Here is a 17,666-nt window from a genome sequence, read left to right as displayed (position 1 = left end):
TGGATCCGTACCGCTATTTCTATACCGCAGCCACTACAAGTTACAAAAATCTTTCTTTTGTTGTGCGGTATGGTGCGGTAAGCCCCATACCGCACCAAAAAATAGTTTAGACTTGGCATGCTCGTGCCAATTTTCCCCCATAGAGATCAATGGTGAAAAAGTGTTGGGAAAAAAACCTAACACCTGCTATTGTGAAATGGCGAATGCATTAACGCCTTCCCCTAAACTGCCGTCCAACCACGTCGCCAACACTAAATAAAGCTATTAACCCCTAAACTGCCATCCCCCCACATCACTACTTCTAAAATAAACCTATTAACCCCTAAACCGCCGGCCAACAACATTGCCAACACTAAATAAAGCTATTAACACATAAACCGCTGTCCCCCTACATCGCTACTACTAAAATAAACCTATTAACCCCTAAACTGTCGACCCCCACATCACGTCAAACCAAATTAAACTATTAACCCCTAAATCGCCATCCCCCCACATCACTACTACTAAAATAAACCTATTAATCCCTAAACCGCCAACCCCACATCGCGACAAACTAAATGAAACTATTAAACCCTAAACCTAACACTGGCTAACATTAAATTAATGTTACAATATAACTACCTTAAAATTAATAAAAACTTACCTTAAAAGGTTCTTTTGTAGGGCATTGCGCTAAGTTTAACAGCTCTTTTAGTTTAAAAAATATACAAATTACCCCCTAACAGTACAACCCCCCCCCCCCCCCATCCCCCCAAAAATATAAAAGACAACTATAAAAATAAAAATAAGCTACCCATTGCCCCTAGGGGCATTTGTATGGGCATTCAGCTCTTTTACTGCCCATTAAAACAAAAAAATACCCTAATCTAAAAAAAAAAACATCCAAAAAACTAAAAAAAAACCTAACACTAACCCCAAAATAGGTACTCACCATTCTTGAAGTCCAGCAGTGAAGGTTTTCTTCCAGGCAGCTCCATCTTTATCCCGGTGTCACTGAGCTATCTTCTATCTTCGTCCAGGGGTCGCGGAGCTGAGACAGCATGTAGGGAAGCAGGATTGGCGATGGTGCTGACGTCGGATGTGGAGGCTCCTATTCATACGATTGTCCGCCGCACACTTAAGCTTGAATGCAAGGTAACCCTTTTATATTGGGGTACCTTGCATTCCTGTTGGCTGAATTTTTTAAATCAGCCAATAGGATTTAACCAGCTCTCATCCTATTGGCTGATTTGAAATTTTCAGCCAATAGGAATGCAAGGTACCCCTTTTATAAGCTTCAGTGTGCGGCGGATGATCGCATGAAGAGGAGCCTCCATGTCGTAAGTCAGCACCGTCGCCAATCCTGCTTCGATCTGTGCCGCCTTAGCTCTGCGACCCCTGAATGAAGATGGCTCAGCGAAACCGGGATGAAGATTGAAAATGGAGCTGCCTGGAAGAAGACCTTCACCGCCGGTCTTCAGGAATGGTGACTACCTATTTAGTGGGTTAGTGTTAGTTGTTTAATGGGTGTGAATGAGTAGAGCGCTGGAATTTTAAAAGATCCCAAACACCCTATTAACCCCTTAATGACCGGACCATTTTTCAATTTTCTTACCCTTAATGACAATGGCTATTTTTACATTTCTGCAGTGTTTGTGTTTAGCTGTAATTTTCCTCTTACTCATTTACTGTACCCATACATATTATATACCGTTTTTCTCGCCATTAAATGGACTTTCTAAGGATACCATTATTTTCATCATATCTTATAATTTCCTATAAAAAAAAATATAAAATATGAGGAAAAAATTGAAAAAAACACACTTTTTCTAACTTTGACCCCCAAAATCTGTTACACATCTACAATCACCAAAAAACACCCTATGCTAAATAGTTTCTAAATTTTGTCCTGAGTTTAGAAATACCCAATGTTCACATGTTCTTTACTTTTTTTGCAAGTTATAGGGCCATAAATACAAGTAGCACTTTGCTATTTCCAAACAACTTTTTTTCAAAAATTAGCGCTAGTTAACATTGGAACCCTGGATATCTGTCAGGAATACCTGAATATCCCTTGACATGTATATATTTTTTTTTAGAAGACACCCAAAGTATTGATCTAGGCCCATTTTGGTATATATTTCATGCCACCATTTCACCGCCAAATGTCATCAAATAAAAAAAAGTCACTTTTTCACAAATTTTGTCACAACTTTAGGTTTTCCACTGAAATTATTTACAAACAGCCTTCTGCAATTAAGGCACAAATGGTTGTAAATGCTTCTTTGGGATCCCCTTTGTTCAGAAATAGCAGACTTATATGGCTTTGTGGTTGCTTTTTTTGTAAGTAGAAGGCCGGCTAAATGCTGCTGCGCACCCACGTAAATTATTGCCCCAGCAGTTAAGGGGTTAAATTAGGTAGCTTGTAGGGAGCTTGCAGGGTTAATTTTAGCCTTTAGGGTAGAGATCAGCCTCCCACCTGACACATCCCACCCCCCTGATCCCTCCCAAACAGTTCTCTTCCCTCCCCCACCCCACAATTGTCCCCGCCATCTTAAGTACTGGCAGAAAGTCTGCCAGTACTAAATAAAAGGAGTTTTTTATTTTTTTTAATAAAAAAAATAAAATGTTTTAGCTGTGATGGAACTCCTGCCTTTAGCCCCAACCTCCATGATCCCCCGCCCCCAGCAATCTAACCCTCTCCCCTACCTAATTGCCGCCATCTTGGGTACTGGCAGCTGTCTGCCAGTAACCCAATTTGCCCCCCAAAAAAGTGTTTTTAATTATTTTTTATTACTAATTTATTTTTTTCTGTAGTGTAGCAGCCCCCCACAATACCCCAAACCCCCTCCCCCTCCCAGATCCTCATATATATATATTTCCCCCCCTCTTCCCCACTCATTGGTGTCAGTGTGGGGTAGGTGATCGCGGGCGTGCGCCACGCGCATTGCGCGCCCCCCGCACGCTCCCGGCACCCGGCGTGCACATTGCCACTAACAGGAGCCGGATGCCGGGTAGCGATGGGCCGCCCACCCGCCTCCCAGTTGCGCTCCACACCCACCAACGAACCGGCCGCATCGCTACCGGTGCAGAGAGGGCCACAGAGTGGCTCTCTCTGCATCGGATGCTTTCTAAGGGTATTGCAGGATGCCTCAATATCGAGGCATCACTGCAATACCCTGAGAGCTGCTGGAAGCGATTGCGATCGCTTCCAGCACTCTCTTAGACAAGTGACGTACCAGGTACGTCCATTGTCACTAACTGCAAGTTTTTGCAGGACGTACCTGGTACGGTCACTTGTCATTTAAGGGGTTAATATAAGATCCTTCGGTCTTATAAATAAGATTTATCTAGATAGAAAAGGTTATAGGGGCAACGTATGATCCCTTAAGCTGGAAACAACGCCCCTATAACCTTTTCTATCTAGTGTTAGTTGTTGTTTTTTTGTTTTTTAGTGGGGGTTTTTTAGATTCGGGCTTTTTATTTTTTTTAATGGACAGTAAAGGAGCTGATTGCCCTTTTAAGGGCAATGCCCATACAAATGCCCATTTAAGGGGCAATGGGTAGCTTAGTTTTTTTTATTGTTTTGGTCATTTTATTTTTTTGGGGTGTTGTACTGTTAGGCAATAATTGTATTTTTTTTAAGTAATAGAGCTGTTAAAATTTAGGGCAATGCCCTACAAAAGGCCATTTTAAGGGCTATCGGTAGTTTAGTGTTAGATTAGGGGGTGTTTTATTTTGGGGTATTAGATTAGGTTTCATTTTTTTTATTTTGGATAATTATTTTATTTTCTGTAAATCTTAGATTTTTTTATTTTTCGTAATTTTAGAGTGTATTATTTTGTGTAATGTTAGGTTTTGTTATTTTGTTTAATTTTAAATTTTGTTATTTTTTGTAATGTTAGGCCTAGATTTGGAGTTCGGCGGTAAAAGGGCTGTTAACGCTCCGCGGGCTTTTTTCTGGCCGCACCATAAATTTAACTCTGGTATCGAGAGTTTAATCAAATGCTGCGTTAGGCTCCAAAAAAGGAGCGTAGAGCATTTTTACCGCAAATGCAACTCTCGATACCAGAGTTGCTTACGGACGCGGCCGGCCTCAAAAACGTGCTCGTGCCGATTCTCCCATAGGAAACAATGGGGCTGTTGAGCTGAAAAAAAACCTATCACCTGCAAAAAAGCAGCGTTCAGCTCCTAACGCAGCCCCATTGTTTCCTATGGGGAAACACTTCCTACGTCTGCACCCTAACACCCTAACATGTACCCCGAGTCTAAACACCCCCTAACCTTACACTTATTAACCCCTAATCTGCCGCCCCCGCTATCGCTGACCCCTGCATATTTTTTTTAACCCCTAATCTGCCGCTCCGTAAACCGCCCGCAACCTACGTTATCCCTATGTACCCCTAATCTGCTACCCCTAACACCGCCGACCCCTTATATTATATTCTATCTAACCCCCTAATCTGCCCCCCTCAACGTCGCCGACAACCCTGCCTACACTTATTAACCCCCTAATCTGCCGAGCGGACCTGAGCGCTACTATAATAAAGTTATTAACCCCTAAACCCGCCTCACTAAACCCTAATCATAAATAGTATTAACCCCTAATCTGCCCTCCCTAACATCGCCAACACCTAACTTCAATTATTAACCCTAATCTGACGACCGGAGCTCACCGCTATTCTAATAAATTGATTACCCCCTAAAGCTAAGTCTAACCCTAAACACTAACCCCCCCTAAGTTAAATATAATTTAAATCCGATCAGCCAATAGAATGCGAGCTCAATCTGATTGGCTGATTGGATCAGCCAATCGGATTGAACTTGATTCTGATTGGCTGATTCCATCAGCCAATCAGAAAAATTCCTACCTTAATTCGATTGGCTGATAGAATCCTATCAGCCAATCGGAATTGAGGGACGCCCCATCTTGGATGACGTCCCTTAAAGGAAACCGTCATCTCGTCGGGAGACAAGGAAGAAGAGGATGGATCACGTCGCATGCTTCAAGATGGACCCGCTCCGCACCGGATGGAAGAAGATTGAAGATGCCGCTTGGAGAAGATGTTTGCGGTCCGGATGTCCTCTTCTTGCGGATAGGAGGAGACCTTTGGAGCCTCTTCTGGACCTCTTCAGCACCGGATGATGGATCGCCAACCCCCGCTTGGGTTGGATGAAGATGTTGGAGCCAGGACGGATCGGTGAACCTGGTATGTGAAGACAAGGTGGAAGATCTTCAGGGGCTTAGTGTTAGGTTTATTTAAGGGGGGTTTGGGTTAGATTAGGGTATGTGGGTGGTGGGTTGTAATGTTGGGGGGGGGTATGGTATGTTTTTTTTTACAGGCAAAAGAGCTGAAATCCTTGGGGCATGCCCCGCAAAGGGCCCTGTTCAGGGCTGGTAAGGTAAAAAGAGCTTGTAACTTTTTTAATTTAGAATAGGGTAGGGAATTTTTTTATTTTGGGGGGCTTTGTTATTTTATTAGGGGGCTTAGGAGTAGGTGTAATTAGTTTAAAATTTGTTTAAGATTTTTCTTATGTTTGTAAATATTTTATTATTTTTTGTAACTTAGTTCTTTCTTTATTTTTTGTACTTAGCCTAGTTTATTTAATTGTATTTATTTGTAGCAATTGTGTTTAATTAACTTTATTGATAGTGTAGTGTTAGGTTAATTGTAGGTAATTGTAGGTAGTTTATTTAATTATTTTATTGATAGGGTAGTGTTAGGTTTAATTATATCTTAGGTAAGGATTTATTTTACAGGTAAATTTGTTATTATTTTAATAGGTAACTATTAAATGTTCTTAACTATTTAATAGCTATTGTACCCTGGTTAAAATAATTTACAAAGTTGCCTGTAAAATAAATATTAATCTAAAATAGCTATAATTATAATTATAATTTATATTGTCAGCTATATTAGGATTTATTTTACAGGTAAGTATTTAGCTTTAAATAGGAATCATTTATTTAATAAGAGATAATTATTTCGTTAGATTTAAATTATATTTAACTTAGGGGGGTGTTAGTGTTAGGGTTAGACTTAGCTTTAGGGGTTAATCAATTTATTAGAATAGCGGTGAGCTCCGGTCGTCAGATTAGGGGTTAATATTGAAGTTAGGTGTTGGCGATGTTAGGGAGGGCAGATTAGGGGTTAATACTATTTATGATAGGGTTAGTGAGGCGGGTTAGGGGTTAATAACTTTATATAGTAGCGCTCAGGTCCCCGCTCGGCAGATTAGGGGTTAATAAGTGTAGGCAGGTGTCGGGCGACGTTGAGGGGGGCAGATTAGGGGTTAATAAATATAATATAGGGGTCGGCGGTGTTAGGGGTAGCAGACTTAGGGGTACATAGGGATAACGTAGGTGGCGGCGCTTTGCGGTCGGAAGCTTAGGGGTTAATTATTTTAAGTAGCTGGCGGCGACGTTGTGGGGGGCCAGGTTAGGGGTTAATAAATGTAATACAGGGGTCGGGGGGGTTAGGGGCAGCAGATTAGGGGTACATAAGTATAACGTAGGTGGCGGTCGGCAGATTAGGGGCTAAAAATTTTAATCGTAGTGGCGGCGGTGTGGGGGGACCTTGGTTTAGGGGTACATAGGTAGTTTATGGGTGTTAGTGTACTTTTAGGGTACAGTAGTTAAGAGCTTTATGAACCGGCGTTAGCAGAAAGCTCTTAACTCTGCTATTTTCAGGCGGCTGGAATCTTGTCGTTAGAGCTCTAACGCTCACTTCAGAAAGACTCTAAATACCAGCGTTAGAAAGATCCCATGAAAAGATAGGCTACGCAAAATGGCGTAGGGGGATCTGCGGTATGGAAAAGTCGCGGCTGAAAAGTGAGCGTTAGACCCTTTAATCACTGACTCCAAATACCAGCGGGCGGCCAAAACCAGCGTTAGGAGCCTCTAACGCTGGTTTTGACGGCTACCGCCGAAACTCCAAATCTAGGCCTTAGTTTGGGGGGAAAGGGGTTTTGTAGTGTTAGGATTTTTTAATTTTGTCATTTAGGTTTATTAGTTTTGGTATCTTCTTTTTTTTAATAGTATGTTAGGTTTATTTATAGTTTAAGCTTAGGTTTTATTTATTACACAGGTAAGTTTTTATTTATTTTAAGGTAATAATATTGTAACTTTAATTTAAAGTAAACGGGTGTTAGGTTAGGGGTTAATGGTTCAAATGAGTTTGGCACAATGTGGGCGGCCAGCGGCTTAGGGGTTAATTGGTTTATTTAGGGAGCTACAATGTGGGGAGGTCAGTGGTTTAGGGGTTAATAGGTTTATTTATGTTGTCAATGTGGGGGAGGATGAAGGCAGTTTAGTTTAAAGGTTAATAGCTTTATTTAGTGTTAGCGGGGACGGCGGATTAGGGGTTAATACTTTAATTTAGGTAGTCGCGATGTGGGTGGGCAGTGGATTAGGGGTTAGTAGGTTTATTATATTATTTGCGATGTGGGGGGAAGGCAGTTTAGGGGTGAATAGGTAGTTCTATGGGTGTTTGTACTTTCCTAACATATTTTTATGACTTTTGTGTAACATTTTTGTTTTGCAAAATCCATAACTACTGGTCTTTGATTGCGGAATCGATCGTTTTGCGGTATAAGTAACGCTCTAGCGGAATAACATACCGCCAAATAATCTCCTATTGAGGATTCAATTAAAAAATAGTGTCCTATTTAATTCTATTATTAAATTTGCTTTGTTCTCATGTTATACCTCTGTTAAAGAGACACCTAAATAGGTAGCGAGCACATGACTGGAGCACTACATGGCAGGAAATAGTGCTGTTCATCTAGTGCTCGTTGCTAATTGTATAACATTGTTGCAAAATTGCTGCAGAAAGTGCACACTCCTGAACTTACCTTCCAGGTTTTCAACAAGGATAACAAAGAAAATATGATAGTTAAAAGTAAATGGAAAGTTGTTTAAAATTGTATGCTATATGATTTATATAGAAAAAATGTGGGTTTTATGTCCCTTTAAGTGTTGCACCTCAAGCACTATCAAAAATACCTCCACAATTTGTGCACCATCGGCTAAGCACTCACGCAATACTCCAACATGACTTTTATTGTGTGCGGGATTTAGCTCACCCACGCTATCCAACATGGCAGACTAGACAAAATAGACAGCACTATTGATTGCAGAAAAGAGCTAGATTATGAGTGGCACTCCTAACTGTTGTGCAAAAGCGAAAAGTGGTTTATCGCGGCCTCTTTGCGCCACATATTACAAGTTGAAAGTAACCGTGTTCACGCTAACAAAATGAATTTAACACGCAACTTCAGAGCTCTGGTTAACTGTTACGCTTGACTAAAAGTTGCACAACACATAAAAATGATATTTAAAAATACAGTTACACTCATAATAACACGGTCTAATAAAATTATTAAAGAAAAACACTGCATACAAAGGTTATAAGATATGAGGTCTCAGGTGTTAGGAAAAAAAGGACATAACACATAAATATATATACATATAGAGACATACAGTACTGTATATAAGTGCATTAGTTGCAGTCAAGTAGTTGAAATGATGGAAAATCATATTTATACAATATTTATATTTAATAAAGAGTTTAATTGTGTATGTACTGCAAATATTGTACATTACAATATGGGGAATATGTTCTAAGTATTTATAAAGTATTTATTAATAGATATTCCTATATATTAAAAAATCTGTATATATATTTTAATAATCTATATAATATATATATACTGTATATATATATATATATATACTATATATATATATACTATATATATACACATATATAATATATAGAAATATATTTAAAAAAAAACCCAGATATATAGAGGAATATTTAATTATATATATATAGAACTATTCTCTGATATGCAAATTTCCCAATCAGTGTTAGCTCTCAGGATCCAAGAATACGCTAGTCCCAGAAGTTGAATCCCTTAGGATTTCAGAAAAGAAAATGTCCAAATGTTCCCAAAGAAAGTCTTATTATTAGGAAACTGTAGTGGCCGCTCTTCTCAAAAACATGACTGGATGATCTAAGACAAAGAGGAAATAAAAAGACGGCGCCTCTTGGTGGAATAAATAACAAATAATATACTCACAAGAGGAGCAGCACCCCAACCTGCAAACTGAGATCTCACAGTGTCTCATCTCACTGAACCATGGTGCGGGATGTCAGCTACTCCCCGCTGGGCTCAATCAGCCTTACAGGAATAAATGATGTGAAACAGAAATGGGTTTTTTAAACAAATAAAAACACCATTTATTGAGAGCATGTTAAAATCTTATAGAGCTGATAAGCATATCTGGCTATTAAAACAGGGATTCTCTTATATGAAGAAACATTCTAAGGTTGAAATATTAATATTTTTTGTCTGGTTAGCGCGAGTAAGGGTGTACGTTTTTTTCCCCACTTTCACGCTCACATTGAACTTTCTGGAGGGAATACGTTAACAAGGTTGCAATATTCCATGTTCGGCTTTTTTGCGTGTGTTGGGTTAGCGCTTGTACAAAAACTTTTTACTTTCAACTTGTAAGATGCTACTTGGACGTGTGCAAAAAGCTTACTTCTAGCCAGAGTTAGCGGCATGAGCGGGTACGATAAATAGCACTCCACTCGTAATCTAGTCCTTTATATGCAGTATTTTTGTAATTCAGTGATATACACCATATATTTATACAGTGACTTTAACATCCTTCAAGAGATAAAGTATATTGTCAAATAAAGTCAAAATCCATATAATGAGGCCCATTTATCAAGCTCCAAAAGCTTGAGGGCCCGTGTTTCTGGCAAGTCTTCAGACTCAATATATAAGGTAAGAGAACCTAAGGGTAAGGGTTTAAACAGCACTCCTTCCTGCTAAAGTAGCTTAAAAAATTGAATTTTTATTGTAAATAAAGTTAAAAATTAAGGATAACACCTTAAAAAAGTACCCACTAAGCCGCTGTAAACCTTGTCCCCCAGTTTCCTGGCGATAGCAGCTCCCTCGGCATCAGGTGGCAGGGACAAGGTACCAGCAAGTTAAAACCAACAAATTGTGCACAGAAGTGCTTACAGAGAGCACAAACGCGTTTCGGCTGTACTATTCAGCCCTTTGTCAATGTGATGAGACAAACCGAGGCCGGGTGCCCACCCTCTTATATAGTGCTCATAACCGGTCTAATACCAATCATATGTTTCCCTTTGAAACGCCCTTTATTTCGCCAATGAAAGGCTATATGCTAGGGGCGTGTGGGAAAGCCTGTATCTGATAGGTGTTGCTATTTCATCTTCAGCGGTAATGATTCGATGTACCCAGATGTAAACCATTGTCGACTCTGTTTAATTCATTGTATATGGTTCTGATCATTTGCAGTATTAACATATGTTAAGCTGACATAGTGGTTATCTATATCATATCATATCGTTTTATACTCCCCACTTACATTATTCATAAGTTAGACATCCTTGCAGTTTAACACTAGTTCGTTTTTTAAACCTAATTGTTGAGAGCGCAGGTTTCCGCAAGTATAGTTTTCACTTAATTCTGCATTACATAAAAAACGTATGGGTTTGCAAGTAACAAACTGGTTAATGGATTTAATACAAGGTCCTCTCCTCTATACATATTAGCGACATTATCTTATATCACATTTAATTCATACTCGCTTCTTTCTAAGTTCATGTGTATCGCAGTTAACTTTTAAAATGGATTCGCCGTAAGTGACAGTTGAAAGTTTAAATGGTACACGTTAGAATCTCCAAACAGGTTCTTATTTAAATTTATTTAATCTCCAAAAATGATCGACTTTGTAATGAGTGACTAAGAGCTAAAATTTATATCCTATCTGTTCTACATTCATATACCAATAAAAAAACTTTTGCACAATTTTGGTCTATTGTTGACAGATAATTTCGGTATTATGGATTCCAATCATACATTTTCATACATTTTCAAAGGTTATGTATATGTATATTCATTTCATAACGATCATTCTAATCTGTCAAACTTAGTAATGACGGCGACTGTTAAACACATTTGGTGCGTATTTCAGTAATGCTGTATATGTCTTATTTGTGTATTCTCCAGTAACAGCAGTGATTTTTGCGTTCTACAGAAATTATTTGTTCATTCAGTAGGCGTATAAGTCTACGATAGTGAAGGTCCCAACAATCTTAATTTTATGGGCTCCAGTTGTCTAACATCCTACGTAGTCCAAAAGCCTAACATGTCTCAGAGAGAGACAATATAAAAATGTCCCAGAATACTGTTCTATTATGTGGTATTAACCATTCAGTTGGGTGGTGATCATGGTGTATATGAGGTCACGAAGCTATAATCCATGAATTGCCATTTTGAGTCTAATGTTAAATTACACTTCTAGGATGATTAGTACTTTATTAGTGATTTGTACAATATATACATAGAACTAATACATCTGCCCATTAAATATAAACCAAGGATATATATAGAGATGGAGTTAGACAAACGCCATTACTCTGTATAGAGGTAATTCTAAGTATAGGGTGTTATTCCAACTTTGCATTAGTATGACGATACATATGCATAGTTTATGGAAAAACACGATGTGTAGCTTATTGTATAAAATTTTCACAAAGTATTAATTTTAAACATAATAATACCAATACGATTGAACTAAGTTATTAGAGATTGTCATCAAGAAGGTTATAAAAAGTACTATGGGCGGCAGATAGACATTATATTTCATTATGTGTATATTCTATATTAGAGTTGATTATTAAATGGTCGGAATATTCATCATCAAGTTACCATTTAAGATCACCTTACATAGTTGGTATATCCTTATGTATGACTCAAAATTATTTGTAGCCATTCGTATAGCGAATATAAGAATACAAAATGAAATAAGATACAGATTATAAATACTATTAGTTATTAATCATACAGTTTAAAGGAATACCCAATAATTATTAGCTTCATTCATTCCGTGTGGCATCACTGTATTTAGTTTTGAATATCCAGCCTGTTTCCTTTTGTAACAGAATATTTTCAGTGTTTACCACCCCTGATACCAGGCTTAACTCTTTCTATACCCCAGCATTTGAAGGATGTAGTTTTACCTGCATGATATAGCAGGAAATTTTTAGCTACACTTGTAATTATTTTACCTTCTTTTTGGTCTTTTTGGGTGTTACGTATATTACTGAGGTGTCCTGTAATTCTGGTGCTCAATTTGCGAGTTGTCATGCCTGTGTATATCAAATTGCATGAGCATGATAAACAGTATATGACATTATCACTCTGACAGTTGATATGAGTTTGCATGAGATTATCCATTAAATTTCTGGCACGTCTAAAAGTAAAGGATGGGTCTGTCTGGTATTAACACTTTTAACCGTTTTTGATTGAACCAAACTTTTCGTCTGGTTTGAGGATGTCTTACCTCGCCCTCTACGGCTAAAGGGATTTTATTTATGTTAGTGTGTGGTTTAGATTTTTTATTGCTGTTTGTAAGTATAGATCTGGGAGTAACTTCACTGTCAGATGTTTCTGCATCCCCAGATTCATATTCTATATCAGTGCCTTCTGAATCAGAAAGTTGGTTAGTACTTTTTTTCCAGGAATATACTTTTCCTTGGGAATAATCATTTAAATCTCTGTCAATCTTTTTTTCTTTTTTATCAGAGACAAACTTGGCAAAATCTCTCCACATCAGTTTTAATTTTATTTTTTTATTTTTGGAAATCATCCCTTGTTTCATAGACTTTTAAACTGTCACTTAGTTTATTGATCTCTTCAGTTACTGAATTTAATTTATCAGTCTCATGTTCTATGATATAACCTATCAACTTAAGTGAGCAGTCAGTTAGGGCTTGTATCTTAGAATTAGGAGAAACTGTACAGACATAGCTTCTTTTAAAAAATCGGCATTAGAATTAAGAGACAGACTTCTTCAACGAGGCTACTCTAGGAAACTACTAGCCAAGGCTTACCAAAAAGCACTAGCTAAAAACAGGTCAGATCTTCTCAAACCCAAGAACAAAAATGTGCATCAGAGCAAAATACTATTAGATTTATATCCACTTACAGTAATCAAAGTGAGAAAGTGAGCTCAATTGTTAAAAAATACTGGCATATCCTTCAAAGTGATGAACGGTTAAAAGTGTTATTACCAGACAGACCATCCTTTACTTTTAGACGTGCCAGAAATTTGATGGATAATCTCACGCAAAGCCACTTTGATAGAAATAGGAATACAAAAACAATCCATCAAGGCTCTACCCCATGGGGTCATTGTAAAACCTGCCAATTTATGATTAAAAAAGAATTTATCACTGACAGATTTTCAAAAAAATGGAAAATAAAAACTCATATCAACTGTCAGAGTGATAATGTCATATACTGTTTATCATGCTCATGCAATTTGATATACACAGGCATGACAACTCGCAAATTGAGCACCAGAATTACAGAACACCTCAGTAATATACGTAACGCCCAAAAAGACCAAAAAGAAGGTAAAAAAATTACAAGTGTAGCTAAACATTTCCTGCTATATCATGCAGGTAAAACTACATCCTTCAAATGCTGGGGTATAGAAAGAGTTAAGGCTGGTATCAGGGGTGGTAACACTGAAAATATTCTGTTACAAAAGGAAACAGGCTGGATATTCAAACTAAATACAGTGATGCCACACGGAATGAATGAAGCTAATAATTATTGGGTATTCCTTTAAACTGTATGATTAATAACTAATAGTATTTATAATCTGTATCTTATTTAATTTTGTATTCTATTATTCGCTATAAGAATGGCTACAAATAATTTTGAGTCATACTTAAGGATATACCAACTGTGTAAGGTGATCTTAAATGGTAACTTGATGATGAATATTCCGACCATTTAATAATCAACTCTAACTATGGGCGGCAGATAGACATAATGAAATATAATGTCTATCTGCCGCCCATAGTACTTTTTATAACCTTCTTGATGACAATCTCTAATAACTTAGTTCAATCGTATTGGTATTATTATGTTTAAAATTAATACTTTTGTGAAAATTTATACAATAAGCTACACATCGTGTTTTCCATAAACTATGCATATGTATCGTCATACTAATGCAAAGTTGGAATAACACCCTATACTTAGAATTACCTCTATACAGAGTAATGGCGTTTGTCTAACTCCATCTCTATATATATCCTTGGTTTATATTTAATGGGCAGATGTATTAGTTCTATGTATATATTGTATAAATCATTAATAAAGTACTAATCATCCTAGAAGTGTAATTAACATTAGACTCAAAATGACAATTCATGGATTATAGCTTCTGACTCATATACACCATGATCACCACCCAACTAATCTCTGAGACATGTTAGCTTTTGGACTACGTAGGATGTTAGACACTGGAGCCCATAAAATTAAGATTGTTGGGACCTCCTCTATCGTAGACTTATACGCCTACTGAATGAACAAATAATTTCTGTAGAACGCAAACATCACTGCTGTTACTGGAAAACACAAAAATAAGACATATACAGTATTACTGAAATGCGCACCATATGTGTTTAACAGTCGCCGTCATTACTCAGTTTGACAGATTAGAATGATCGTTATGAAATGAATATACATACACATAACCTTTAAAAATGTTTGAAAATGTACTGTATGATTGGAATCCATAATACCGAAATTATCTGTCAACAATAGACCAAAATTGTGCAAAAGTTTTTTTATTGGTATATGAATGTAGAACAGATAGGATATAAATTTTAGCTCTTAGTCACTCATTATAAGTCGATCATTTTTGAGATGAAATAAATTTAAATAAGAACCTGTTTGGAGATTCTACGTGTACCATTTAAACTTTCAACTGTCACTTACGGCAAATCCATTTTAAAAGTTAACTGCGATACTCATGAACTTAGAAATAAGCGAGTATGAATTAAACGTGATATAAGATAATATTGCTAATATGTATAGAGGAGAGGACCTTGTATTAAATCCATTATACCAGTTTGTAACTTGCAAACCCATACTTTTTTTATGTAATGCAGAATTAAGTGAAAACTATACTTACGGAAACCTGCGCTCTCAATTACGTTTAAAAAACGAACTAGTGTTAAACTGCAAGGATGTCTAACTTATGAATACTGTAAGTGGGAGTATAAACGATATGATATAGATTACCACTATGTCAGCTTAACATATGTTACTGCAAATGATCAGAACCATATACAATAAATTAAACAGAGTCGACAATGTTTACATCTGACAACGAATCATTACCGCCGAAGATGAAATAGCAACACCTATCAGATACAGGCTTTCCTGCATGCCCCTAGCATATAGCCTTCCATTGGCGAAATAAAGGGCGTTTCAAAGGGAAACATATGATTGGTATTAGACCGGTTATGAGCACTATATAAGAGGGTGGCACCCGGGCCTCGGTTTGTCTCATCACATTGACAAAGGCTGAATAGTACAGCCGAAACGCGTTTGTGCTCTCTGTAAGCACTTCTGTGCACAATTTGTTGGTTTTAACTTGCTGTACCTTGTCCCTGCCACCTGAAGCCGAGGGAGCTGCTATCGGCCAGGAAACAGGGGGACAAGGTTTACAGCAGCTTAGTGGGTACTTTTTTAAGGTGTTATCCTTAATTTTTAACTTTATTTACAATAACAATTAAATTTTTTAAGCTACTTTAGCAGGAAGGAGTGCTGTTTAAACCCTTACCCTTAGGTTCTCTTACCTTATATATTTTGTATGAATGTTGTAGGGTTAGCACCGGACTTATCATCCATTAATTCCTTGCATATACTACAACTAGTGCCAGTTCTCTACCTTATCAATAATTCAAGTCTTCAGACACGCCAGAAACAGCAGTTATGAAGCAGCGGTCTAAAGACCGCTGCTCCATAATCCTGTCCACCTGCTCTGATGAGGCAGACAGAGATCGCCACAAGACACCCCCCTGCTGGCGGCCGATTGGCCGCGAATCTGCAAGGGGTGGCGTTGCACCAGCAGCTCACAAGAGCTGTTGGTGCAATGCTGAATGCGGAGAGCGTATTGCTCTCCGCATTCAGCGATGTCTGTCGGGCCTGATCCACACTGTCGGATCAGGTCCGACAGACATTTTATAAATAGGCCTCATTATGTGTGGTTGGTATTATTAAGAACATACCCTGAATATCACTGACACAGTCTGTAATTGGGGTTATAAGGAACATACCCTGAACGTCACTGACACAGTCTGGAATTGGGGTTATTAGAAACATACCCTGAACATCACTGGCACAATCTGGAATTGGGGTTATAAGGAACATACCCTGAACATCACTGACACAGTCTGTAATTGGGGTTATAAGGAACATACCCTGAACATCACTGGCACAGTCTGTAATTAGGGTTATAAGGTACATACCCTGAACATCACTGGCACAGTCTGTAATTAGGGTTATAAGGAACATACCCTGAACATCACTGACACAGTCTGTAATTGGTGTTATTAGGAACATACCCTGAACATCACTGACACAGTCTGTAATTGGGGTTATAAGGAACATACCCTGAACGTCACTGACACAGTCTGTAATTGGGGTTATAAGGAACTTACCCTGAACGTCACTGACACAGTCTGTAATTGGGGTTATAAGGAACTTACCCTGAACGTCACTGACACAGTCTGTAATTGGGGTTATAAGGAACTTACCCTGAACGTCACTGACACAGTCTGGGGTTATAAGGAACATACCCTGAACATCGCTGACACAGTCTGGAAGGAGGAACCTTTCTTCTTACTCCCAGCTTTGCCCCCACTGCTGGCTGCAAATCACAAATACAATATGAGTTGCTGTATTGAAGCTGCTTTAGAATAGGCTTTTAAAAACATAGGGAAATTTGGATTTTAAGTTTATGCACTGGCCCCCATTTATGAAGCTGCTTAAGTGGCTTCGGACCATTTTGGTGCAGGCTCACTCATTTGAACTTGAACTGAAAGTCAAGAAGCAGAGGTTATACAATCACTGCTTCTTAAGATGTCTGCAACCTTATAGGCTGCACACTTTAGACAGCTCAGAGGTTACAAACATCAGGCAGAAGGTGCAATCTTAAACTCCAGCAGCAGATGCTGATTCGGAGAACCCTAATGTGTGCAGACAGGTTTTCTCAATGAGAACCTTATCTGCACATAACTTCATAAATAGGGGCAATTGTAGGGCTTTGTAATAATGAGTATGATGAGTTTGTGGGGAGGGCATATAAACATGAGTGTGTCAATATGTTTGCATATGAATATTCATGTGTACACATAAGCATTTGTATTTGTGCACCTTTAAACTTGCTTGTGTGAGTGCATTAGAATGAACATGTGAACAAACGCTTTTGTATGAGTGCCCCTATGAACTTGCATGTGTGAGTGCATAAGAATGTGCATGTATGCACAAGCTTTGAATCGATGTGCCTATGAACTTACATGTGTGAGTGCATAAGAATGTGCATGTGTGCACAAGCTTTGTATGGATGTGCCTATGAACTTACATGTGTGAGTGCATAAGAATGTGCTTATGTGCACAAGCTTTTGTATGTGTGTGCCTATGAACTTGCATGTGTGAGTGGATCAGAATGTGCATATGTGTGTGCATAAGAATGCAAATATTTGTACATGCGTGCACAAGCTTTTGTATGTGTGTGCCAATGAACTTGCATGTGTGATTGCATAAGAATGTGCATA

The 17,666-nt window shown here is 38.1% G+C and overlaps 1 protein-coding gene across 1 annotated transcript in view; it reads right to left on the bottom strand.

Annotated features, from left to right (window-relative positions):
- Window positions 1-17,666, bottom strand: part of LOC128654585 (myosin-4-like) — a 192,927-nt gene that overhangs the window by 116,391 nt on the left and 58,870 nt on the right. Inside the window, exon 15 of the mRNA XM_053708583.1 lies at window positions 16,689-16,759. Within this exon, the coding sequence (XP_053564558.1) occupies window positions 16,689-16,759 (71 nt within the window). The remainder of the gene's footprint in view (window positions 1-16,688; window positions 16,760-17,666) is intronic.

This window comes from Bombina bombina, chromosome 1, assembly GCF_027579735.1.
Source record: "Bombina bombina isolate aBomBom1 chromosome 1, aBomBom1.pri, whole genome shotgun sequence".
NCBI classification, from domain to species: domain Eukaryota; kingdom Metazoa; phylum Chordata; class Amphibia; order Anura; family Bombinatoridae; genus Bombina; species Bombina bombina.
Note: the sequence above shows the minus strand (reverse complement) of the source record. Positions and strands in the feature narration are given on the sequence as shown.